This window comes from Bubalus bubalis, chromosome 13 (genome assembly GCF_019923935.1).
Source record: "Bubalus bubalis isolate 160015118507 breed Murrah chromosome 13, NDDB_SH_1, whole genome shotgun sequence".
Taxonomy (NCBI): Eukaryota; Metazoa; Chordata; class Mammalia; order Artiodactyla; family Bovidae; genus Bubalus; species Bubalus bubalis.
The window spans coordinates 65,612,269-65,639,815 of NC_059169.1; the positions used below are offsets into that span (position 1 = coordinate 65,612,269).

General features: G+C 37.3%; 1 protein-coding gene across 2 annotated transcripts in view; it reads right to left on the bottom strand.

The window, feature by feature from the left end:
* TRPC4 (transient receptor potential cation channel subfamily C member 4) overlaps positions 1–27,547 on the bottom strand; it is a 205,492-nt gene that overhangs the window by 138,951 nt on the left and 38,994 nt on the right. For both annotated transcript variants that reach the window (XM_006065973.4, XM_006065971.4), the window contains exon 2: positions 6,107–6,510. In XM_006065973.4, the coding sequence (XP_006066035.1) occupies positions 6,107–6,490 (384 nt within the window). In that variant the 5' untranslated portion in view covers positions 6,491–6,510. The remainder of the gene's footprint in view (positions 1–6,106; positions 6,511–27,547) is intronic.

A 27,547-nucleotide genomic window follows, 5' to 3' on the forward strand; every position in this document is an offset into this window, starting at 1 on the left:
TCTAAAGACTAGAACATATAGGCTGCCTTAGCACAGGACATTTAAAAAGGACTATATGAAATTCATGAGTCTGCAGAAGTAAATTACTTGCTCTAACGTCCAGCAACTAAAATCAAATGAAGACAAGAGATAAAAGTAAACTCTATCTCTTCCCAGTAGCCAGGGATATATTTATTAGCATCAATATGAATTAAAAATGTCCCTTATTTTTAGTCAGCAGGGTATATTTTGGGTTGGATGCATATTTACATTAACTTGCTCATGCCAATCTCCTATTTCATCCTTTGATTTCCTGATTACATAATAGGTACTCTTTCTAAAGCCACAAATCGCATTAGCATATCCACAGAAATTATTTTTTGAAATCCCCTAGGCGCACTGAGATAGAAAGGAAAAGGGTAAACAATTAAATTCTCCTTTGCTCTCCCTAAATAGGGTTTCTAGTTCCAATAATTGCATTTTTCAAATGAAAAAGAAGCCATGCACCACTCCAGAAGGTAAATTGCCCATGCTGAACTTTATGTTTTAGTGTTATGTTGTATTATTAGTATATTTGTTTGTCAATAGGAAGACAGAGATTATGACATAATAGAGTAATACAATATATTATGCTGTTATTACATGTCACCTCATGAAACACTTTTACAGAACTTTAACACCACCAGACATTAAGAAGCAAGTAACTTAATTCTATGATTCCAATTAATACCAAGAAAACCAAGGCTCAGAATGATTTTCAGAGGCTTGTCCTGTTAGCAAGTGTTGAACGGGGCTAGAAGTCAGCATTTCTGTCACTCAACTCTACTCTTCCCTGGCATTCCATAGCTTCTAATTACTTCTAATGACTTAGTATCTATTGAGCAACTAAATTATAAATGCTATCATAATAGACAAGATAGAGGCACAGCCTAAATACGTAACTCTAGAGGCTCTTTTAAATTTATGTAACTCATATCCTAAATAGGATAATTAGCTAATCATTTAAATGATTGCTATCCAAATTGGCACAGTGGCTGGAGCCAGATAGCCTGGTGATGATTTTCCGTGACTCTTGAGTTCCAGCACTGATATTTCCTGGTTCTGTGATCTGGGATGTATCACTAATACTTTTTTGTGCTTTCATTTCCTCATCTGTAAATGGGGAGAACAATGGGACCAACCTTCACCAGATAATGTGAAGATGAAATGAGATAATGCAAATAAAATTCTTATCATGAGTTACTGGCATGATGACAAGTTCAATGAATATTCATCATTCAGGCTATCTGCAGGTTGGATGCTAGATGTTGGCTTATAGATTCTTTTGGTCAGGTTAAATCCCAAATACTTTTCCCTCTTCTATAAAACAAAGTGATTGGGTTAGATGATCTCCAAGGTCTCTTGATATGATAAAATCTGATACTCTTTTTAGTGGGGCTTTCAAATCAAAATTTCTTCAATTGAAATACTCTAGGATCTTAACTACTGAATAGATACGTAATGTTTAGCAAAGTATTTTTCCCAAAGAAGGGAAAATATAATAAATGCATTAGTGAAATTGGAAAATTATTTTGTATTAAATACCACTTAATCACTGGTATTTAAGATAGCTATTTGAAATCTCCCAAAAGCAAGGTTATCACGGTATAAGGCAACCATACCTAACATGAGGTACACAACTATAGGTATTCTGTAGTTTTCAACATTCTCTAAGTCAGCCGTTCTCAAAGTGTTGTCTCCAGAACAGAAGCATTACTGTCACTATCCTACTTGTGAGAAACTGAAACACAAGTCCCAGGGACCCCTTCCAGACCAGCTATATCAGAGACTCTTGGGGTGGAATCCCACAAACTGAAGTAAGAAGCCCTCCCAGAAATGTTGATGGTACTGAAGATTCATACTAGTGTCTAAGTGAAGAGTGAAAAAGAAAGTTCTGCTTCTGATAAACATTTACTAAAGCAGCTGAAACTGAAATTGAATCTGGCCTTAGAAGACATCAAAGAGAAAGGTCTGCTAGAAATAATTAGAAGTCAAGTAACCAATCAATTGACTGAAAAAAGGGAGCTGAGACGTCACTGTTGGTTATTCCCTATGGAGAAATACGGCACTCAGGAGGTTAAAGAAAAGTTCAGTAAAATCAGCAGAGAGTATCAGAGTGATGATTCCAGCCAGGAAGCAGTCTCAGTAAGAATACGTAATCTCCCATCTCCCTGCCCAATGTGGAGAATGACAGGTTCTCCGTGCTGTATACTACATGAAAAGAAATAAAGTATTGCTCTTTCCATTTTTTATAGTAAAAATGAAAACACTAAGGATTCACTATCTTGATTTATGAAGAAGTACATGAAATAGGGAAGAAAATAATTAATAATCTGTGCCCATCTATTTATCTGGAAAAACCTAAATATCTTCATTAGATGTGGCGTTGAGAAAAGTTTTTAACATACTAACCATCATAAACATTTAAACAATATACAAGGGAAAGGACGTACAACCAATGTCAAAGTGATTGGAAAACAGGTGATTTTATGCACTTCAAGGTCCTCCCTATCGTCCGTCTGTATATCAATTCCAAACCCCTTTCTTAAGACCAAAATGTCTGATAATCTCCTAGATGTCAATGTCAATAAAGTGAAAGCTGAGTATATCCAAGCAGGTCTCATACACCTCTTTTAGAGTCTCTACCTCAGCTACTGGAATTAACTTTCCCCGGTTATAAACCAAACTCGTCCTTCTCCTTCAGGCCTTTCTCCTGCTCCCCCGATGCCCTCCACCCAATAATATTTTGTATTTACCAAGTCTAGTCAGTTTAGTTTCATAATTACCCAAGGATTGATTTCTCTTTTCCACTGTGATTACATTTACTCATATCCCCATGATATTTTTCCTGTCTCTCTGCACAACTAGACTCTAGAAAAAAAAAATCATGTCTCTTCCCCAGTGATGGGGCTCAGACCTGGCCCAAAAAGCATACTTAAATTGTAAATTGTTCCCTGGCGAATGTACTGGAAGAATAAGCCGAGTAATCTGAAATCTCAAGCCCCCATGATTTCGGGAGGCAATCACGCATTGCATCTTATTCCAGAGAAAGAAATTAACATGTGACACATTCGTCAGAGAAGAGTCTATTTCCTGATCCACATCTGTCACATTTTAATTTCTAAGTGTTCTGATCATCAGATTTGTGTGTTTTATAATAGATCCTTTTACTTGACTCATTTTAAGACAAGTTTTGCTCATTTTGACCACTTGGATATTATTGTTCTTAGGTTTTAACACTCAGCTTCAGTGACCTCAACAAAATTAATGGTAATGTGTTCCAGGGTCTTTGAGGGTGGCCTGTAAGACTGCAAATTAGGCAAACAGAGTAAACACAAAATGGCTTTCATGATCACAAGAATCTTCTAAGGAATTGCAATTTATGAGATAAAAAATCCTGTCAAGAATTTATTTGTTACCTACCAGATGCTGGCTAATGGAACCTTTTATTCCAAATGATGTTGGCCACACTTAAGAGATGCATTGTCTAAGTAAGTCACAGATAAACAGCCAAGCTCTAATGGGGTTCGTCTGCCCCCCTCTCTCCCCCACAAACCCCAAGGACCTCTTTTATGTGCCATACTGTATACATTTCCTGGTGTAACAACCTCACTTTTATTGTACAAGATACCAGGAACTCTGAGGTAGGTTGGAGTTGCTCTTTCCAAATTACAAAGTTCAAACCAAAAGATACAACTTTTGTTGATTCTCAGGGTCTTTGCTGAAGAGGAATTCTAGAATGTGCAAACAGAAAAGAAAAATTCTTGGCTTACAAACTGATATAAAAGAAATCCTCCAGAAACACAAGGCCTGGGATATTTCAGACTCCTGACAGATTGCAAACCTTTACTGCCTTTTATTAATGATCAGGGTTCCAGATCAAGTGCCTCTAAGAAGCCAAGACCTACTTGTCAGACTAGAGTTTAGCTCAGAAGTTGAACATCTTCCAACAAACAATCTCATAATAGCAGATATCTTCTCCAGACACCAAATTACTTTGGCCAGCACAAATGTCATTGACTAAAGAGACACTGAAATGTTTGGTCACTGTTCTCTAGACAATAAAATTAAGAAGATTATATAGTAATAAGCAGGAAAAACACAATAGCAATTTTGTTCTACAGACCTGTTACAATCTTAAATGATCTAGACACACAGTCCCAAGTCTGTCTCATGGTTGCTCTTATAGATAATAAACAAGAGGGTATACAATATAAGATCATTGCTATTAGGAAATGCAAATACTTTAGGAGTATGATTGTGCAAGGTGTTTCAAATTCACAAGGTGGACTGGGAAAGTAGCACCTAACTTACACAGATAAGAACAGATTCCTACTCATTCCTGTCTAAGTGTCTGGTTTCTCTAGTGGTGGAAAACTGGGATATAACATAACATATGTCTTTAAACATTACTACTACCTGTCCACCCCTGTCAAGGATAGTACAAGTTTGAAAATTCTTGTCTTACAAACTGATACAAGAGAAATTGTCCAGAAATACATGGCCTGGGATATTTCAGACTCTGCCAGATCTCAAACCTTTGCAAACCTTTACTACCTTTTACTAATAATCAAGGTGCAGATCAATATGGTGGGAAGGTAACCCAAACAACTGGATATGAAACAAAAAATTAAAAACCAGTAAAGCAAAAAGCAAAGAAGTATTGCCATTGTGGAGTGTTGTTTTATCAAAGTTTGGAGCCAGGTGAGGGAAAAGGGTGCCTGATTTATTAAGACAAAAGAATGGGCCAAAGAACACAGACTTTTGGGGAGACCTTTTCAGGAGACATCCAGCCTTGAAATTCTTGTCTTAATCATGGCAATGATTCTGATCAAAGTCCTCCAGTAAAGCAAAGATAATGGTATAATAGCTACAGCAGGTCTTGCTTTAAAAGAACGTAATGTCTCTAAGATGGCTTAGTTAGTAAAGAAATCCGCCTGCAGTGCAGGAGACCCAGGTTCAATCCCTAGATTGGTAAGATCCCGTGGAGAAGGAAATGGCAACCCACTCCAGGATTCTTGCCTGGGAAATACCGTGGACAGAGGAGCCTCGTGGGGCTACAGTCCATGGGATCACAAAGAGTCAGACACGACGTAGTGAGTAAACCACAAGCAATGTCTCTAAGAGTCCGTCATTTGCAGAAAATACTTGCACCTTTATCAAATAGAACAGAAACTGCTAGAGGTCTAAAAACAAATGTTTTTATAAGATTTTACTTGAAAGGACAGATTTTGAGCCACTGAAATACATGCAAAGTCTTCTGCAATTAGTCAATGAGGCTTGACGTGGGGAAGTGAAGAGTTCAATGTGAAAGGATAAAGGATCAAATAGTTCAGATACAGGGCAGTACCAGGGAATAATGTAGACAGACAAAAATAGATTCCTTATTCATTTCTGTCTATGATTTTTCCACTTCCTTAGGGGTAAAAAATAGGGAGATAACAGGAATAAAAACCAGATAGTATTTATAATCAGGTACCATTTTAGCTTAGTTTATACTGATGACATTAAGATACAGCTACATTTTGCCAATAGTAAGTGTGATATATTAAATCTACAGTTATTTTCTAGTAAACTTTTTTGCTTTTTAAAAAAATTTGTCTCCATTTAAAAGAATTCATTAGAGTTTGCTAAAAAACAGTATCAGAGTTAGATGTACAACTCACTTTAGCAATAAGATACAGAATTCCAAAACAGGCAAGAAGGTTAAAAAGAAAAATAGCAAAAGAATTCAGCCTGTTACTGCAGAATGTTCAGAAAATGAAGGACAAGGAGAAAACACCACATATACACAGTAGCGCCACCCCCATAAATTTATATACTATTACATAAACATGTCCCTAACGTATGGGAAGCCACCATAGGTTACTTAGTTTTGCTTTGGTTCTCATTAAAGTCTCCTTAGCCAGGGTAAGAGGTGCAGGTGATGGTGACTTTTGTAGAGTATAAAATGTGTACTTAGTAATAGTTTTTCATCATAATAGTTTTGATTTCAGTGCTAATATTTCTTAAAATTGGGGGAGAATTTGACCATCCATAGCAACCTTCTGCATGTAAAATAAATGAAAACCAATATTTTTGCAAGTACCTGTTTTTCTCCACTGGGCTTTTTGTGGTTCAGCAACAGCTCGACAGCTCCCACAACTTCTTTCCTGATAGCATGTAATAGGGCGTCTCCAACATAGACGTTAAAGCTTAAGAGGAGTTCAATGAGTTCCAAGTTCTCATTTTCAATTGCAATGAGAAGAGCAGTTCTTCCAAGAGGATCGATGCAATTAATATTGATTTTAAAATAAATTTCAGCTTCTTCTAGGGATTTCTTGACGCTTGCATAATCTCCCTTTTCCACAGCATTTAGGTAGGCTTTCTCGGAGGGTGAGAGTTCGGATTCTGCTCGGACTATCCTGAGAGGGATGCGGTCTCTATAGGGGGCGTTAACATTTCTTTTGTAATAGAACTGCGCCATGTTCATGCCATGCTATGTCTTTGTCTCTGAAAGTGCAAACAAAAACAAAAACACAAAAGGATTAGGGTTAGCACACTTTTTAATGATTCTGCATCACATTTAAATCACAACAATGCCAATAATAATGATAAAACTTAATTATTAAAAAGTTATTTTCCTTTTAAACCGTGGAATTAGGTAATAATTATTCAGTGATCTCAAAACACAGGTTACAAAAGTTCTTATCTAAGAAGAATAAAGAAAGGCTAATATTTGGCAAGTTACTTTTAAAAATTTTAAGTCTTTATTGAATTTGTTACAGTATTGTTTCTGTTTACTGTTTTGATTTTTTTGGCCATGAGGAATGTGGCATCTTAGCCCCCCCAACCAGGGATCGAACTTGCACTCCCTGCATTGGAAGGTGAAGTCAGAACCACTGAATCACCAGGGAAGTTCCATAACAAGTTGCTTTTAAAGATGACTTTAAAACTGACATTTGTCAGGGGTTGCACCTGTAATTTTTAAAAATTATTTACAAAATTTATCATAAACACATATTGTTTTTAACAGAGAACCTTGAAAATCAAAGGCTGTACCTTTGAGGTCTGCAAAATGGACCAGGGATTTTCAAGTATGTCATTCACTGTAAGTTTTGCTCATCTTGAAGATGCTGTTGAGGTTACAGAATATCAACATCTTGGCAAAATGTTTTTTCATTTTCATTTCTATTTTTAATGTTTGTAAGAACTGACATTAAAGTTTCTGTTATTTAGTGATATTAATGTCAATAAAATATCATACCAAGCCTGATGAGTATAATTGTATTGTTTTCCTCTTATAGGTAAATTAATTGAGGAAGAAAGAATGTGAACTAATGGTATTATCAAGATGCATCTAGGCAATTTAATTTCCAAAGGAAACATTTAGAAAGGGATTAAATATATGGTTTATTATGAAAATGCTATTTTTCTTAATTCTCTTACCTCCAAAGCACAGAACAATAAATCACAAGGCAGGAATATATTTATTGTAAAACATAATATTATTTTGAGGTTACAGTAAAGATACAGTTGAAGATGAGGAAATTACTTCAAATAAATGAGATTATCATCTCAAAATAGATTAATAAAAAATATCCAATGTCTCTCAAAGTCTTGCTGATTTCATAAATCATCTTAATGATACAAAGTTTATAAAAATGTATTGCTTTGAGCATAACTTCTTTATTTCTGTTAGTTCCTGATTTTATATGTACAGTCTGAACTATTTTATTATTCTGTCATTAATATTCAACTCACATATTTATTTACATACATTTGCTTATCAAATTAAAATGAATGGGGCATTCTAGGTACCTGAATATGCATATTTATCTTAATTGACCTTATCATTTTATAACTCAACCAGATTTGAATAATGCTTTAACTATAGATTAAATATGCATTGCATTAATAAATGTGATTATATTTAATGTAATGTTCTCAATTTGAGAAATTATTCATTGTTTGCATGCTGCCTCAATTTAACAGTAATTTTTTTCAGTTACCAAGCAGTTAAGTTTTAATTTTTGATGTCCAGATTATTCATCATGATTTCTCAATCTAGGTTCAAGGTCTAATATACAATGCTGTACTTTCATAATTTGTTCCTTTCTGGCATATTAGATTCAGCATTTTATTAAGGCCTCTTTATAGACTAAGCACGGAGAAGGCAATGGCACCCCACTCCAGTACTCTTGCCTGGAAAATCCCATGAACGGAGGAGCCTGGAAGGCTGCAGTCCATGGGGTTGTGAATAGTTGGACACGACTGAGCGACTTCAGTTTCACTTTTCACTTTCATGCATTGGAGAAGGAAATGGCAACCCACTCCAGTGTTCTTGCCTGGAGAATCCCAGGGACGGGGGAGCCTGGTGGGTTGCTGTCTATGGGGTCGCACAGAGTCGGACACGACTGAAGCGACTTAGTAGCAGCAGCAGCAGCATAGACTAAGCAAAAATTGGCAATCTTATAATCCAAAACATTTTTCTCAAATGTTTCCCATCTTATCAATCTTTTTGTTTTAAATGTATTATGATCAACTACATAGCATGATACACATTTATTTTCACAATTGGAGACAGAGTGTTGTGAGTTCTCTAAATGGCAATATTACTTTTTTGGAGGAAAATGAAAAGTAATACTGGTTTTCAAATGTATCCATTTTAGATGTGAAATTTCTTATTTGAACTAATTTCAGTATTTGGAGGATGCTTTAATTTACTAGAGTAACAGGAATAAAATGTATATTATCAGATAAAGACAATTTAATATTCCTCAGGTATAACCAAAGCTTCAATAAAGCAACATCATTATGATGTTACATATCATCATTTTAATTTTCTAACCACAAATGTACCATATATATATATCAGCTGATGTTTATTCACTAAGTAGTGTCTGACTTTAAGACCCCATGGACTATATAGCCCACCAGGCTCCTCTGTCCATGGGATTTTCCAGGCAGGAATACTAGAGTGAGTTGCCATTTCCTACTCCAGATACGCATCAGCGGTAACATTAAAATATCTGCCTTAAGAAGGTAATTGTCACCCACTTCCCCAGCACTCCTTGTCTATTCATGTCAGCGTCCATAAGATATGTGTGGTCGATGATGTACTTTTCACGTGGCAATTTTATCAGGACTACAATATGAATACCTTATGATGATAATAACTGCCATTTCTATTCTATTTCAGCAGTATACATTCTCTATTACCTTACTGTTTGTCCTTCGTTTTCTAGAGTTGAATCTGAAGTTTCTCAACACAACATTTTTGCTTAAGACTAATGTTTGATTGTTGCCCAAAATATAAATGAAAATGAAAATATGAACATACACATACACAGCCTATAAGAAATTCATGTGAATTATGACTCAATCAGGATTAGGAATCAGTCTGAAAAATGGAAAAACTGAATTTTATTTTATTACATTTGCTTTATTTTATTACTCATGGTATCCAATAGAAATTAGATGGTAAACAGCATTATCCTTGTCAGAGTGCAAGATGTTGGTGACAATGAAGGGATTAGTGGACAACAAGGAATATATACAAGAAACTGGGTGAAAAGAGAAGACAGATAATGAGAAATTAGACTTATTAAAATCCATTTCATTTACTCCAGAGAACTGCCATAAATGTAAACTACACAAGTATGTTTCAAAAAAAGTAATACAATATTGAGATAAAGACATATACAGCAGGATATTACTTGGCCATAAAAAAGGAATTGAAATTGGGTCATTGTAGAGATGTGGACGGACCTAGAATCTGTAACACAGATTGAAGTAAGTCAGAAATAGAAAAACAAATATTGTATATTAATGCATGTGGAATATATAAAAATGGTACAGATGAACATACTTGCAGGGTAGGAATAGAGAAACAGATGTGGAGAATGGACAGCTGGACATGGTGGGGAGGGGAAGGGGAGGGTGGGATGAATTGGGAGATTAGTATTGACATATATACACTACCATGTGTAAAACAGAAAGCTGGTGGGATCCTGCTGTATAGCAGAGAAGGCTCAGCTCAGGGCTCTGTGATGACCTAGAGAGATGGGATGAGGGGAGGGTGGGAGGCTCAAGAGGGAGGGAATATATGTATACATATAGCTGATGCACTTGGTTGTACAGCAGAAACTAACACAACATTGCAAAGCAATTATATTTCAATTAAAAAAGACATATTCTAGTCCACATCATATTTAAGTTGTGAATTGGACATGAGACTTTCCATTAGACAACCTATCTCTCCATCCATAAAGTGAAAAAAACAATACTCATGAAGGACAGGTGAGAAGAATCAGGAGAGTTTGTGCTAAGAAAGACCATTTATCTGCTATCTTCTTTCAAATGTCTTGGATTGGAAAAAAGTTAGACTTTATGTTGGGAAGGTCAGATGTATTTAAAATACATTTAAAATGTAATATATAAAATATAAAATTGAGTTATTTATAATGGAATAGTAAAATATAGAGAAAGAGAAAAGGAGAGGGAGAGAAAAGATGGAGTAACTCTGATTGATGACTAAAACCTTTAAAAAGTAATGAAGAGTATATAATTTTTTCAGTACATTGACTTGTCCTTCTGGATTGAGATGCAGTGATACTAACTGAAGGACAAAAATCAAGATTAACAATTTAAAAATGTGATATATGAATGTAATCGCAAAGAGAAGGTGCTGATAAGGCTATTGGTTCCTCAGCTGACACTCTTATCAGAAACTATGGAATTGCTACTGGATAGAAAGTCTGTAAAAGAACATGGGACTCAGTGAAGCAAATATACTTCTCTCCAATGTGGAAATAAAAGCCTATTCCTGATCCTGCACTTTCAGAATGAACTTTCTGAGGGGGAAAAATTTTTCCCCATAAGTTACAAAGTTTAGCAGATCCTTTGATTTCAATGATCCCTTTATGATGCATAAACTGGAAGTGAAACGGCTGCTTCCTCAAGTTATGTTTCAAGGACTTGGAAGAGATATGGAATGTGATGCAGAAAGACTCAAATCTTGCACGTGAATTTTAAATTAACCCAATATTTATTTTTCCTAAATACTTTCAGGACTTAAGAAACAAAAATGTAAGACAGCTTCACCTTGACATCAATCTCAAGAGAAATTAAAAAAAATTGTCCCTAGATATGAAAACCGCAGTTATCTAAACATCTTGAAGATACACAGGAAAACAAAAGTTCCAGATATTTATAGCGATCAGAAGGCATATTCCCTAAAGGATGAGCTTAGGCGTGTGGTGGAAAGAGCAGGAAACTTGAATTCCGAAAAACACAAAGGAAAGAAAATACACAGAAATCTCCACTCTTGAGTGAACATTATTAAAAGTAAAATAAAATTTCCCCAAACAACTTTCTTTCTTTTTCTTTTTACTTTTGATTCCCTAACTGCTAGAGGATACATCTGTACAGGTGTGAGCTCATGATATCGTGAGAAATAAAGACTCCTTTTTTGTTAGGAGAGTACGGCACATATCTAGATTGTATTTGTATTTTTTTTCTGAAATCTGACAGGAAATAACAACTTCCCAGTTGATTTATTCACACTCAAACCTATTTGGATTTTTTTTCTTGCTATTGGTGTAGTAGGTGAAGGTGAAGTCGCTCAGTCGTGTCTGACTCTTTGCGACCCCGTGGACCGTAGCCTACCAGGCTCCTCCATCCATGGGATTCTCCAGGCAAGAATACTGGAGTGGGTTGCCATTTCCTTCTCCAGGGGATCTTCCCGACCCAGGGATCGAACCCAGGTCTACCGCATTGGAGGCAGACGCTTTAACCTCTGAGCCACCAGGGAAGCTCATTGGTGTAGTATATAATACCAATATCTTTGGCATAATGCATTGTGCACATAAAAGCATAATGCTCTCATTTTTACTATCATTCCTAATTCCAGGCCCTTTTCATTATCTTCCACATGACTACACCAATATCCTTGTAATAATCTCACTGATATTATCCTTGCTTCCTCCCTATTTAGCCTCTGCAATGCCACATGCCTAAAATTTCTAAAATATAAATCTGATTCAATCACTCTTGTACTTATAATCCTTAAATGACTCATAACCATCCACAGGGAAAATAATAACCTATTATAGAATATGGGACCTGCATGATCTGGCTTCTAATGCTTTCTTAGATGTATCTCCCAAGTCAATCCCTGAAAAACCTGATTTTACACTGACAAGAATCCCAACTACTTGGCCACTACAGCTCAAAGCATTTTCTCATACTGTCCTTTAGAATAGGAATTCTGTTCCTCCCCTTGAGCCTTCTGGCAACTCCTGCCAAATTTTAAAACCTCTGTGCACTATCACAGCCTCTGTGGATTTTTCTTCTCTTCCTCTTCAGGCAGAGTTACTGACCTCCTTTATGCATCTTCATAGACCCTGTGAACTGTGTTTTTCTTTTTACTGTGTAAGAGATTGGGACTTATACAGTATTGCACCCCAATCCAAAGCAAGTGGTTACTGCCCCAAATTTACTGATGAATCAACAAGTTAATGACTACATTTTTAGAATTATTTCTCTGTTGTTTGTGGTAAAGGAATAAAATTAACAGGATAAAATTGCTTTAATCATGTGCTGAAAGATTATTTAGCCCATTGAATGCCACAATGAACAGCTGGACATCCAGTCAGTAGTCATAAATTACTGAATAGCCTGGGCAAATCACTTTCTTTTTTTTTTTTTTTTTTTTACCTATTTTTATTCTCTACGTACCTTACCCACAAGCTTTTTTTTTCCCCCACAAAGACCTATAACATGTAAATCAACACATCTATAACTCTCACCTTTGGAATATGCTTTCTATCACTACTATCTAAATCTCAGAAGGATGTAAGACTTAAGTCACTCGACTGATACTTCCAGGGAAATGAGAGCTCAGAGGGGGGAAAAAAAAGTACAAGACAGCCAGGGCTGGCAAACTGAATATCTCATAAAGGGAGAAATCAAGTTTATATACCAGTTAATAGGAGACTAAAATATGCATATTAATATTTACAGAATTATAAAGAGGATAGGAGAAAAACTGAGGAATAAAAGTAATCAAGAGTAAGAATAAAAAAAAGCAATTGGAGATACTGGTAGAATGATCATGAAATGAACTCGCAAACTTAAAGTTCAGATCGTGACATTTTCCCAGTTTGGAAACTGTAAAAGTGAAGAGAAAAAGAGAATAGATGGGTAAGAGCCAACATCTATAATATAGCAAATGACTGAAGAGAAAATAAATAATGGTGTGTGGGACATATTTTTAGTAGTAATAACCAAGAATTTTCATAATTACAGAAGATAAAAGACCTCATATGGAAAGAATCCATAGCGCCATGTAAGACATAGAAGAACAACTGCTTCATAGATTAAGAAAATTATAAAGGAGGAGAAAAAAAAAATCCCCTAAGAGAATTGCTACCACTTACAACATCAGGAATAGCTGCTGCTGCTGCTAAGTTGCTTCAGTCGTGTCCGACTCTGTGCGACCCCATAGACGGCAGCCCACCAGGCTCCCCCGTCCCTGGGATTCTCCAGACAAGAACACTGGAGTGGGTTGCCATTTCCTTCTCCAATGCATGAAAGTGAAAAGTGAAAGTGAAGTCGCTCAGTCGTGTCCGACTCTTAGCGACCCCATGGACTGCAGCCCACCAGGGTCCTCCGTCCATGGGATTTTCCAGGCAAGAGTACTGGAGTGGGGTGCCATTGCCTTATAAATTTTTGTTCTATAAAATGTTTCTCAGGGGTGATAAGACTGTAAACCAAAAAATAATTCAGGATTTCAGTGTTCCCATCAAGAAATTCCTGCATATAAATTTACCTGAGATAACATCCTGCTCACCTGGGCAAACAGCTTCCTTATCTTTCTTATCAAGATTCTCTCCAGACCCCTCACTTGGCTAAATCTGTTTAGTCGATAAGTCGTGCCTGACCCTTTGCGACTGCATGAACTGGTAGCCCACCAGGCTCTTCTGTCCATGAATTTCCCAGGCAAGCATCCTGGAGTGGGTTGCCATTTTCTTCTCCAGGGGATCTTCCTGACCCAGGGATCGAACCTGCATTTCCTGCATTGGCAGGAGGATTCTTTATTGCTGAGCCTCCAGGGAAGCTCTGGCTAAATCTACCAATCCTAAATTAGTAACATCACATATATTGCCCAATCTCCATCATTCTCCCATCTTGAAAGATCCACCTTAAATCCCTTGCACGCAGGGTAGATCTCGATGGATATTCTTTCCAGCTGCTGGCCCCTCTGGTGGCGCTACAGAGCTATATCAATGTGATGTCCTTCCTACTGCTAAGAGTGATAATGAATTTATCCTTATTTTACTAGAAAATCATGATAATATTTTGGGAAGTCCAGTACATAAAATGAATAAAGGATCAGATTAATATCAGACCTCTTAACAGCAAGTTTGAAGGTTAGAATATAATGAGGTATTGACTGAAAAGTTGAGACGGAAAAAAGCCTCCCCTCTCAACATGAAGTTTGAAACTAGAATTCCATATCTTTTTAAAATTATTTAAATGCAGGAAGGAATAAAATTAGTCTCATGCATACCACCTTGGAAGATCGTTCACACAAAGACCATATTTGATCACAGGATGGCACTACAATATGTGGAAAGTATAGGTATAAAAAGAATGATTTCTATGGTTTAAGCAGTTGAATTTTTGTCTCCATTGCTCACTGATCTACATGCATGGCTTAGAAAAGGGTCTGGTACATAAAAAGTGTATAATGAATATTTACTGCAGGCATAAAATATCTATTAAATATCTGTATGTCAAATGTGCGTATTAAACATTGACAGCACCCTGGGAAATGAAAGTCAACATCCTTGAGAAACATGGCAAGAGTGGGGAGAGACGGAGATCTGCTTTCCGTAGGGTGATTGGGAGTGGCCTCTCTGTGACATGAAAGATGATAAAATGGCAGTTAAGCAACATTTAAAAGTGCAGAGAAGACCATTATGTTAAAATGATCTGAAAGTGGGAAAACAGTGAAGCAGGGAAAGCATGATGCATTCTAGGATGTAGAAGAGGGAGAGCTTGTCAAAAGAGTACTGCATGTAAGGGAGAGAGTGGAGGCAATGAGTCTATAACCAGGAAATGCAGGGCAAAGATTTGGGAATGTATTCAAAACATAGTAAGTTCTTGAATGGCCTTGAGCTGGGAATGTATATAATCCAAGTTCTGCTTTTAATGGTTACTTAGGCTGCTGATTGATTTGGAAACAAGAGTTCAACCTCTGGGTTGAGGAGATCCCCTGGGGAAGGAAATAACACCCACTCCAGTATTCTTGCCTGGGAAATCCCATGGACAGAAGAGCCTGGTGGGCTACAGTCCACAGAGTTGCAAGAGTCAGACACAGCTTAGTGACTAAACCACCACCAAGAGTGAAAACCGAGGGACCATCTGCCAATAGACCGAGTGAGTGCCATTCCACAGTCTACATCATAAGGAGGAAACATGGAACTCTAGGATTAATAATGCAAAACTTGGGGACTTCCCTGGTGGTCTTGTGGTTAAGATTTTGCCTTTCAACACAGAGGGCATGGGTTTGATCCCTGGTCAGGGAGCTAAGACCCCCACATGCCTTGTGGCCAAAAAACAAAAGCAGAAAAAATATTGTAACAAATTCAATAAAGACTTTAAAAATGGTCCACATCAAAAAAAAAAAATCTTTAAAAAAAGAATGCAAAATTCAGACTGATGGTGGAATGTAGGTGGAGATTTAAGAGTCTGCTCATATTTTATTGAGCAAAGAGGGATAAGATGGAGATCTACTTTTGGTAGGGTGGTCGGGGTGGTTTATTAATATTTTATTAGCTCTGATTTAATATATTTGAGGTAATCTTTCTCTAATCCTTTCCCATATCCTTATTTTTCATACCTTTGCAGAATGTGAAGATTTTAAGGATATACCATTTTGTACCAAGAATGAATGTATATATATTGCTACTACAACACCAGAAACACTTTTACTACTTTCATTGTGTCAAAGGTGTCACTAATTGTCCTGTTGACAACGAAAGCATAATTTGCTGTAAAAGAAGCAATATTAAGAAGAAATGTGGAGGGAAGGCGATACATATTACAAGCAAGTAGTTTGCCAGATTACACCAAGAAAGACAAAATACCCTGGTTTCAAAAACGACATATTCAAGAGCAAAATTTATTCAAAAGTCACCCAGAACAATCAGATCCTGTAGTCTATAGCCAACATTCAGTTTCTGACATTGTGTGTGTACACAGATGCATATGTATGAACACTAACTATGGTAACAGTGAGTCCTTTGACCAGAGGAGAAAGAAATAAATCTTGTAATCATAGCAAAAGTAATATAAAAGGCTTAAATCTATATGTATGCAATAGAATTTCTGATAAATATATGACTCTTAAATGTAAAAAAATACCAATTAGATTATTGCAGAAGTAAAGACGTCACAGGGCTTAGATGTTATTGCTGGTGATGCTGGCGGTGGTAGTGGCGGTGGTAGCAATGTGTGTGAGCGAGAGAAGTAATTCAATACATATTTCATAAAAGCATATCATTAGAGAAGCATTAAAAATAAGGGCAGGAAATGGAATGATAATAAGCAATGTTGAGACAGTTAAAAGTTTTGGAAATAATTATTTTGGAACACCATGAGAATGGTTGAATTGCATTTAAAAGTTGAATATTGAAACAAAATGATGGGAAAGCTTCAATAAATGTTAGTCAATCCTTTCAGTGGGGAAGAATTTTCTAAGCAAAAAATAGTGGAGAAATGACTATGAGGAAGACTCATGGTATGCATACACAGAATTCAAAAATTCTTAGTATTAAAACATAATGTAGAAAATTAAAAGATAAAATAACTAGGAGAATTATTAAAACTAAATACGACTGAGAAGAGGTTATTAAATAGAAAAAAAAAATCACTAAGAGTCAGAGAACAAAAAGAACAGCTTCTTCCAAGAATAGAAAATATACCTGGAAGATATCATTTGAAAGTGCATTCTACTTTACTGACCTCTATAACTATGAAGTCTACCAGTAAGACAGACACATTGCATGCCAAATGTGATCATATTATATATAAAAGAATGACCAGGACCAGAAAGGATATAATGAAAATATTTCTCTTGTTAAATTGCTGGTGATAGTTGAAAGTGGAAAGGAACTGGAAAAATGTATATTGGTCTTTTGAAAGGTTCAAGCCCTTTACCCCATGAATATCTCTCCCAGAAATCTATCTTAGAGCTGTATTTTATAAAGCAGGTGATGATGTATGCACAAAAGGAAAAATAACTCTTACATATTGTTGAGAAAAACTGGAGAGACTTCAAGACTTAAAAACCAGTCATTGTCAGCTCATCAATTAAGAGCTAAATATCTACTTAATAAAAAGTGTGCCACTTAAATAAAATAATATGATTAGAAATTAATATTATGCAAAATAAGCATATTAAGATCTTTGCTAATCATGGAAAAATTTTTGAACACAGTAAAATTAATATCTACACTAAGGATAAAACCTATGAGAAGGTGGTAACTATTAATACACTCATAATTAAGAAAGGTCACTGATGGGTAACTGAATGATTTCTGTTCTTGCCTAAATTTTCTAAGTTTTTGATAAGGAGAACACAATATATTTTACTAAAAAAAACAGCCTCTTAATCAAAAAGAAATTTTAGTTTATAAAATAAAAAATCAGCTGTCCTTGATAACTAGCAGAACTCTTAAGTTTAAAAGGTATTTGACTTGTTTTTCATGACTCCAAAAGCTAGAACAAAGAGGAATGGGTAGAGATGATAAAGAAAACACTTTCTTCTCATCTAAGGGGTGATCTATTAACAGTAATATTTCTTGTCAAGGATTAAATGTTTCTCTTAGAGACTAGTAAACTCTGTTGCTGAGAGTATTCAAGGGTGAAAGAGACAACTCAAAGGGAAAAGCTGGAGAGAGAATTCCAGAACTAAACAGATACTTAACTTGGATAATCTTTAATGACTGTAGCGATTAGACTCTGACGCTATTAGTCTCTGCTTTTGTCGTTGTCTCTGACAATGAGCCATGTAACTTTAGACACATTGCTAACATTGCCATTCTTCCTATTCCTCTCTTAAAGTTATAATAAATCATCTTCATACATTCATTTTCTTGTTTATCACTAAATCGTGTCCCACTGTTTTGCGACCCCACAGACTATAGCCCACCAGGCTTCTCTGTCCATGAAATTTTCCAGGCAAGAATACTGGAGTGGATTGACATGTCCTCCTCCAAGGGATCTTTCTGACCCAGGGATCAAACCCATGTCTTCTGTATTGCAGGTAGATTCATTTTCATTATAGGGAACTGGAATGCAAAAGTAGGAAGTCAAGAAACACCTGGAGTAACAGGCAAATTTGGCCTTGAAATACAGAATGAAGCAGGGCAAAGACTAATAGAGTTTTGCCAAGAAAATGCACTGGTCATAACAAACACCCTCTTCCAACAACACAACAGAAGACTCTATACATGGACATCATCAGATGGTCAACACCAAAATCAGATTGATTATATTCTTTGCAGCCAAAGTTGGAGAAGCTCTATACAGTCAACAAAAACAAGACCAGGAGCTGACTGTGGCTCAGACCATGAACTCCTTATTGCCAAATTCAGACTTAAATTGAAGAAAGTAGGGAAAACCACTAGACCATTCATGTATGACCTAAATCAAATCCCTTATGATTATACAGTGGAAGTGAGAAATAGATTTAAGGGCCTAGATCTGCTAGATAGAGTGCCTGATGAGCTATGGAATGAGGTTCAAGACATTGTACAGGAGACAAGGATCAAGACCATCCCCATGGAAAAGAAATGCAAAAAAGCAAAATGGCTATCTGGGGAGGCCTTACAAATAGCTGTGAAAAGAAGAGAAGTGAAAAGTAAAGGAGAAAAGGAACGATATAAGCATCTGAATGCAGAGTTCCAAAGAACTCTCATTCCAAGAAGAGATAAGAAAGCCTTCCTCAGCGATCAATGCAAAGAAATAGAGGAAAACAACAGAATGGGAAAGACTAGAGATCTCTTCAAGAAAATTAGAGATACCAAAGGAACATTTCATGCAAAGATGGGCTCGATAAAGGACAGAAATGGTATGGACCTAACAGAAGCAGAAGATATTAAGAAGAGATGGCAAGAATACACAGAAGAACTGTACAAAAAAGATCTTCACGACCCAGATAATCACAATGGTGTGATCACTGACCTAGAGCCAGACATCCTGGAATATGAAGTCAAGTGAGCCTTAGAAAGCATCACTACGAACAAAGCTAGTGGAGGTGATGGAATTCCAGTTGAGCTGTTCCAGGTCCTGAAAGATAATGCTGTGAAAGTGCTGCACTCAATATGCCAGCTAATGTGGAAAACTCAGCAGTGGACACAGGACTGGAAAAGGTCAGTTTTCATTTCAATCCAAAAGAAAGGCAATGCCAAAGAATGCTCAAACTACCGCACAATTGCACTCATCTCACACGCTAGTAAAGTAATGCTCAAAATTCTCCAAGCCAGGCTTCAGCAATATGTGAACCGTGAACTTCCTGATGTTCAAGCTGGTTTTAGAAAAGGCAGAGGAACCAGAGATCAAATTGCCAACATCCGCTGGATCATGGAAAGAGAGTTCCAGAAAAGCATCTATTTCTGCTTTATTGACTATGCCAAAGCCTTTGACTGTGTGGATCACAATAAACTGTGGAAAATTCTTTAAGAGATGGGAATACCAGACCACCTGATCTGCCTCTTGAGAAATTTGTATGCAGGTCAGGAAGCAACAGTTAGAACTGGACATGGAACAACAGGCTGGTTCCAAATAGGAAAAGGAGTTCGTCAAGGCTGTATATTGTCACCCTGTTTATTTAACTTCTATGCAGAGTACATGATGAGAAACACTGGACTGGAAGAAACACAAGCTGGAATCAAGATTGTCGGGAGAAATATCAATAACCTCAGATATGCAGATGACACCACCCTTATGGCAGAAAGTGAAGAGGAACTGAAAAGCCTCTTGATGAAAGTGAAAGTGGAGAATGAAAAAGTTGGCTTAAAACTCAACATTCAGAAAACAAAGATCATGGCATCCGGTCCCATCACTTCATGGGAAATAGATGGGGAAAGAGTGGAAACAGTGTCAGACTTTATTTTTCTGGGCTCCAAAATCACTACAGATGGTGACTGCAGCCATGAAATTAAAAGGCACTTACTCCTTGGAAGGAAAGTTATGACCATCCTAGATAGCATATTCAAAAGCAGAGACATTACTTTGCCAACAAAGGTCCGTCTAGTCAAGGCTATGGTTTTTCCTGTGGTCATGTATGGATGTGAGAGTTGGACTGTGAAGAAGGCTGAGCGCCGAAGAATTGATGCTTTTGAACTGTGGTGTTGGAGAAGACTCTTGAGAGGCCCTTGGACTGCAAGGAGATCTAACCAGTCCATTCTGAAGGAGATCAGCCCTGGGATTTCTTTGGAAGGAATGATGCTAAAGCTGAAACTCCAGTACTTTGGCCACCTCATGCGAAGACTTGACTCATTGGAAAAGACTCTGATGCTGGGAGGGATTGGGGGCAAGAGGAGAAGGGGACGACAGAGGATGAGATGGCTGGATGGCATCACTGACTCGATGGATGTGAGTCTGAGTGAACTCCAGGAGTTGGTGATGGACAGGGAGGCCTGGCGTGCTGTGATTCATGGGGTTGCAAAGAGTTGGACACGACTGAGTGACTGATCTGATCTGATCTGATCGTTGCCACTGAGCCACCAGGGAAAACCTTCATGTTTTCATAAAGCTTGACTTAAATTTTTACAATACTGGGTTATTTGTATTCAGTTTTGTTATATGACTTTTTGCTCTTAGTTACAGAAAGGGTGTCTCTTCATTATATACAGATGAGGTTTCCAAAAAAATTGTTTCCAAATGTATTAGCTGTTTAGATAAACACAACTGTCAGAATTACTGACATTTATGATAGCTATGAAGAGAAATTAGCTTTTTGAAGATAGAACATGGTTTTCAGAAATTTCCATTGTCATCTTCACTCTAAATATTTATTATGAAGTTAATTTAGGTGTTTCTATTTCTAAAAAGTACAATTTTATTAATAAAACTAAAATATATATTTTTGCTTGGATAGTGAAGATATATATGTAGTTTTACCATCATGGTGGAATTAAGCAGAAGGTTTTTATTAGAGGTATAATTTTAAAAATTCACACATTTATCTTTTTTTGTTTTAGTTGTAAATAAGACAGTCTACATCAGTCTCTTTTCTCCTAAATGGTAGTTACTATGTGACATTCATTTCTCATATAGCCTTTATTTGAAGCATTTTGAGGAAATATAAAAGTAGTAAACAGGGTTCCCTGTACTTATTGATTATATAATTTGTTTTATCTAGCATTATCAAAAGAGCTCTTTAGCATTGGGGGGACAAAACTGGACTCCCGTGTAATCACTAATATACAGTAATTAATTTTTTTTTTATGTTTAGAGGTTTAATTCATGAATGTTTCTCAATCCATTATTCTCTATATCCCTAAAACAACCTGTCCTGCTATTAAAAAGGAAAAGACAGGGTAGTTTGTTCTGTTTCACCAATTTTCAGTGACTGGAGATAGCGTGCTGAGCCCAGTAGTAAGGTCCTGAAGCTAATTCATTTATATGAGTCCACTGCAGTTTCAGGCAAGGAGTCACCTTTGGTGAAGCAAGGCCTTCTCCTCTATTTGAAGGTACATTCTTTAAAAGAAGGTATTCAGACTGAGTGAGAGTGACAGTGAGCAACCTCATCTACCAACTTGACCCTGAAGACAAACTAGTTAACTGGGATGTGTCTGTTTCATGTCTGCTTCGTGTCTCCCAGAAATCTTGACCACTCAGTGTGGGCTCCATTCTTCAGCAAAAGATTTATTGAGGCTTATTCTATAGCAGACCAGGACTATCTTGAGGGTTGAGGATAAAATGTCAAATAAAACACAATCCCAGTGGGTGAACTTTTATACAAATTATATCTCGCTATAGCTGTTAAAACAGCAGCAAGAATTCTCTGACCTCAGGGAGGACACTGTCTAGTAGAGGAGAAGTTTTGTTAATCAGTTCAGTTCAGTTCAGTCGCTCAGTTGTGTCTGACTCTTTGTGACCCTGTGAATCGCAGCACGCCAGGCCTCCCTGCCCATCACCAACTCCCGGAGTTCACCCAAACCCATGTCCGTTGAGTCAGTGATGCCATCCAACCATCTCATCCTCTGTTGTCCCCTTCTCCTCCTGCCTTCAATCTTTCCCAGCATCAGGGTCTTTTCAAATGAGTCAGCTCTTTGCATCAAGTGGCCAAAGTTTTGGAGTTTCAGCTTCAGCATCATTTCTTCCAAAGAACACCCGGGGCTGATCTCCTTTAGAATGGACTGGTTGGATCTCCTTGCAGTCCAAGGGACTCTCAAGAGTCTTCTCCAACACCACAGTTGAAAAGCATCAATTCTTCGGCGCTCAGCTTTCTTTATAGTCCAACTCTCACATCCATACATGACCTAGACAGCATATTAAAAAGCAGAGACATTACTTTGTCAACAAAGGTCCATCTAGTGAAGGTTATGGTTTTTCCAGTGGTCATGTATGGATGTGAGAGTTTTGTTAATAATCAGTAATAAATACCACATGGCGAGTTCTCCAGTAGAGATTGGTAAAGTGTTTCTTGGGGATTCCAAAGAGAAAACCATTGATTGTACCTGGAGGGAGAGAAATGCTTGCTATGGAAGTATTTAACTATGAGTAGATGTTGCCCAGGGCTTCCCAGGTGGCTCAGTGGTAAAGAATCTGCCTGACAATGCAAGGGATGCAGGAGACATGGGTTCAATCCCTGGGTCGGGAAGATCCCCCAGAGGAGGAAATGGAAACCCACTCCAGTATTCTTGCAGGGAATGTCCCACAGACAGAGGAGTCTGGTGGTGTACAGCCCACGGGGTCGCAAAGAGTCAAACACGACTGAGTGACTGAGCGTGCACCAGGTGTCTCCTCAGTGACTAGTGGAAGCAAGGAATTCCAGGAAGAGGAAGCAGAGATCTTAAAAGGAATGGGGATGAGAAAGAGCTCCTGATTCTATGCTAGTTTCTGTTTCTAGGATACTTGTCATTGTTCAGAAGCAGTTAGACTTTTTACACAATGGCTCTCCTATTACGCCTTTTAGAATGTGGGTTATGCCAATTATGTTCTAAATTACTCTGTGATCTTTATTATTCCCTACCAAATACTGAACTTTTCAATGATTGTACAAATTTGGGAATATGAAAGAACTATACCAAATCACAGGAAAAGATACATTTCTGTGTCTCAGAAAAAACTGTCAACTTCTGCTAGAGCACACAGCCACTCAGTGTTGCATCCAGAGGATGCAGCCAAAGGGTGAGCAATCGAACCTGGTGGTTTCGGTGAGCAGTCAGCCAGACATGGTAAACACCTCAGGCTAAATTCTATTCCACATGCCCAAGCAATCTTTGGTCTAGGCAGGTGGGAGCAAAAATTCCATTAGGGCAGCTACTTAATGAGGCCGGTCCCTCCATGTCCCTAGAAATTTGTTCTTACATTATAGTCTAGACCCCCAAAGATTGAGTCTATTTTAAAACTGTTCCTTGTAACAACAAAAACAACACTTACAGAACTAGGCACTGTATGCTAGGCACTGTCCTAAATTTTACTTGTATGAACTCAATTCTCAGGAAACCCCCTTGGGGCAATCACTATTATTAGTGACCCATAGGATGGTTAGTGAGATAACTAACTTGACAAGGTCACAGGGGTTTTTATAAGTGTGTTCCCTACTCTGAGTCCAATTTTCTTTATCCCCTATTACACATTTTGCTATTCTCTCTGTTAATGAATGGCCATTATGTTTCCCAGTGACTGGGTTTTATCATGTTGTCTAATTTTCCAGCGATTGCCTTATCTGTAGTTGGTCTCCTAACTCTGAACCTCAGATTCCTCATTACTGGCTGTCAGAGAATCCTTTTGACTCTTCAACAACACTGCTGGACCTCGCCTAAACATCAGTCCCTCAGATCTTAGGCAGATTGACTCTTGGCTGCCATATTAACCTATACTCAACGTAATGGAATTTTATTTGTCATTCCCCCACTGGCTCTTCTCTTTGGAGAATATTTTCAGGCTGTAAATAACTTCTAAAAAGACCCACGGCAAGTCAGAGTCCCCTCATCTCCTCCTCCCCACTCTCCAGTCACAGCATCTCAAATAATCTGGGTCAATTCGCTATGAAGGCAGCTAGGAAAAGAGAACATAATTTAGTCCTTTGCTCCTGTGAGATGTAGCAATTAGTAAATAATTAAGTGTGGGTTTCACTCCCAATGTTAAATTAAGCCCAAAAGGTTAAAGCTCAGTAGAATTGTGCTGCAAGGCAACGCTGACTTTCTTTGCTGTTTCTGGATGGTAATTCAGATTGAATAACATCCTAAATGCGCTATACAGTTAACAGAAAAGCAGAAGGCATAAATATTATAAAAGGCAATCTTTTCCTTTTGTCTTGAACTTTAAAATCTTTCACTCAATCTTTTCATGTCCTTTCAATTTACCAAGTGAGTTTATTTCTACGCTGAACTCAAACATCAATTATGCAGAGTAAAAACAAATTAGTTTTTTTAAAACCAGACTGCTTAGAATACTCTTCATAAAAGTTCATTATGCACAAGGAATTCAGCATCTCCTAAATACCTCTAACAAGTATAGTAATTACCATAGCAACTTAGAAGTTGACATTTATTTGGCAAAGCAACTTTTCACAGGTTATTTGGTTATTGTCCAAATGTATGATAGATTTGCCTTCCAGAGAATTCTGTTATTCTGTACTGTCATTCGCCCTATGACACTGTGATCTTTTTTTTTTTTTTTTAGCAATATAAAGCTAAATCATGATGTTTAAATACTCATCCTAGAAGTTTGTCTTCTCAGTATATTGGCATCGAATGATTTAAGACCGCATTTAAAACAGCTTTTATCAGCAGACATATTAGTACATTCTTCCAAATTCACTGAGCTCTATGTCTTTGGAAATTTAACAGATATGATAAGATTATTTATGTAAGTGGTATAGTTTATTTTCCATCAAGTCTTCATTTAAACTTTAACTAAATGAAGCTAATTCTCTTTAAGTCAAAGTTCTCTTGTTATTCTAAGAGTTGGCCTAAACTAATTTAAGGAACTGATTTAAGAAACGAGTAAGAGCTATGGTTTATTTCATAGAATTCTCCATTCTGACTGGCTCCATTACAAACAGCTCTTAGATCTTTGCTAATTTTCTCTGTTTCCTGGGGACCCAGCTGCCTTAAGGAAATTGAGGAATTAAACTACCAACATCTACTCTAACAGATATGATCCCACATCACCTCAGATAAAACAGTTTATTAGTTTTGTAAACATCTGCTGGTTTATTAAAATTATCATGAAAGTAAAGCTGGAAGTTGATATTTTAGTTGTCAGTTTACCATTCAAAATTGCAATCCCCCAGTGCCATGATATTAAAAACCTCATAGGTGCTTTGTATGCATTAGTGGACTATTTGGATGAAAAACTAAAAAAAAAAAAATTATCTATCAAATATTTTGTCTACGGAGTATGAGAAATTGGAATACATATAAATTTTATTTTTCTTAAACCAGATGTTTGACATATTGTAATTACAGCCTTCTGCCAATGAAACCAACATTATTTGGAAGTAAAATAATCATTATTATTCAAATTCTATGACTTTTTTGTATGAATTTTAATGAAGATTAGATATACTAGAAATATATTTTAGTCAATAATTATTTTAAATCTCCTCTTTAAATGTTATATAATGGATGACTATAGCAAATACCATCTTAACAGGAGATAACTTTCATTATCAATACTTAATCAATGCTGTATTTGGGGTATTTAGCAATAGCATAGAGTTTAACTTGATCTTTGATAAATTTCTGCAAAAATCATCTGATTTCTCTAGTTGATAATTTTTGAAAAATTTCTGTATATGAGGGTTAATTTTATTTGTCAACTTGGCTGGAATGCCCAAATATCTGGTTAAACTTTTCTAGGTATGTCTATGGGGTGTTTCCAGAATAGATTAGCATTTAAAATAATGGATGGAGTGAAGCAGACTACCATCCCTAATGTGGGTGGGCTCTCAGTCTTTTGAGAGCCTGAATAGAGAACAAAAAGGTAGAGGAGGACTGAATTCTCTTTCTGCCTAACTGCTGAGTTGAGACATTGGTCTCCTGATACTGGACTGGGACTGTGTTCCTGGCTCTTAAGGCCTTCAGACTGAGACTGGAATTTATGCCACCAGCTGCCTTAGTTCTCGGGTTGACAGATGACAGACTGTGGTACTTCTTATCCTCCATAACTGTGTGAGTCAATTCCTTATGATATATATCATTTCAATCTATGTATGTGTGTGTGTATCTATCTATCTAGGCATGCTCAGTTGAGTCTGACTCTTTGTGACCCCATGGCCTGTAGCCCTCTGGGCTCCTCTGTCCATGGGATTTTCCAGGCAAGAATACTGGAGTGGCTTGCTGTTTCCTTCTCCAGGGGGTCTTCCTGATCCAGGGATCGAATCTGCATCTCCTGTGTCTCCTGCATTGGCAAGCAGATTCCCTACCACTGAGCCACCAAAGCGACTGCCGATCATCTGTCATCTATCTATCCATCTCTGTTTCTCCTATTGATTCTGTTTCTCTGCTGCTGCTGCTAAGTCGCTCCAGTCATGTCTGACTCTGTGCGACCCCATAGATGGCAGCCCACCAGGCTCCTCTGTTCCTGGGATTCTCCAGGCAAGAATGCTGGAGTGGGTTGCCATTTCTTTCTCCAATGCATGAAAGTGAAAAGTGAAAGTGAAGTCTGTTTCTCTCAGTCAGTCAGTCAGTTCAGTGGCACAGTCGTGTCCGACTCTTTGCGACCCCATGAATTGCAGCACATCAGGCCTCCCCATCCATCACCAACTGCCGGAGTCTCTCCAAACCCATGTTCATTGAGTCGGTGATGCCATCCAGCCATCTCATCCTCTGTCGTCCCCTTCTTCTCCTGCCCCCAATCCCTCCCAGCGTCAGAGTCTTTTCCAATGAGTCAACTCTTTGCATGAGGTGGCCAAAGGGAATCCCAATACCCTGCACTTTCAGCTGCCTCTTCTTTTGTCAAATTTAGAACTCCTTTTGAGTGTCTGTAGTTTGCACTTTTAAAAAACATAAGATTTGTACTCAGCAACAGCTAGTTTGTACCCCAGTACTATGCCTTCAACCAGTGTGGGGTCTACACATAATAACCTACCTCGGAGTTATGTTTTCTCACGTGTGAAATCAAGATAGCACTGACTCTCAGAATCCTGTGTTAAAAATATAAGATAAAATATATTAAGCTTGAATGGTGCTTGAATTCTAGAAGATACACAATAAATGCCTACTCAGTTTCAGCCTTGACCATACCGTACACTGTAATACAGTAACTAAATTTCACAACCCAGAAAGTTTTGGTC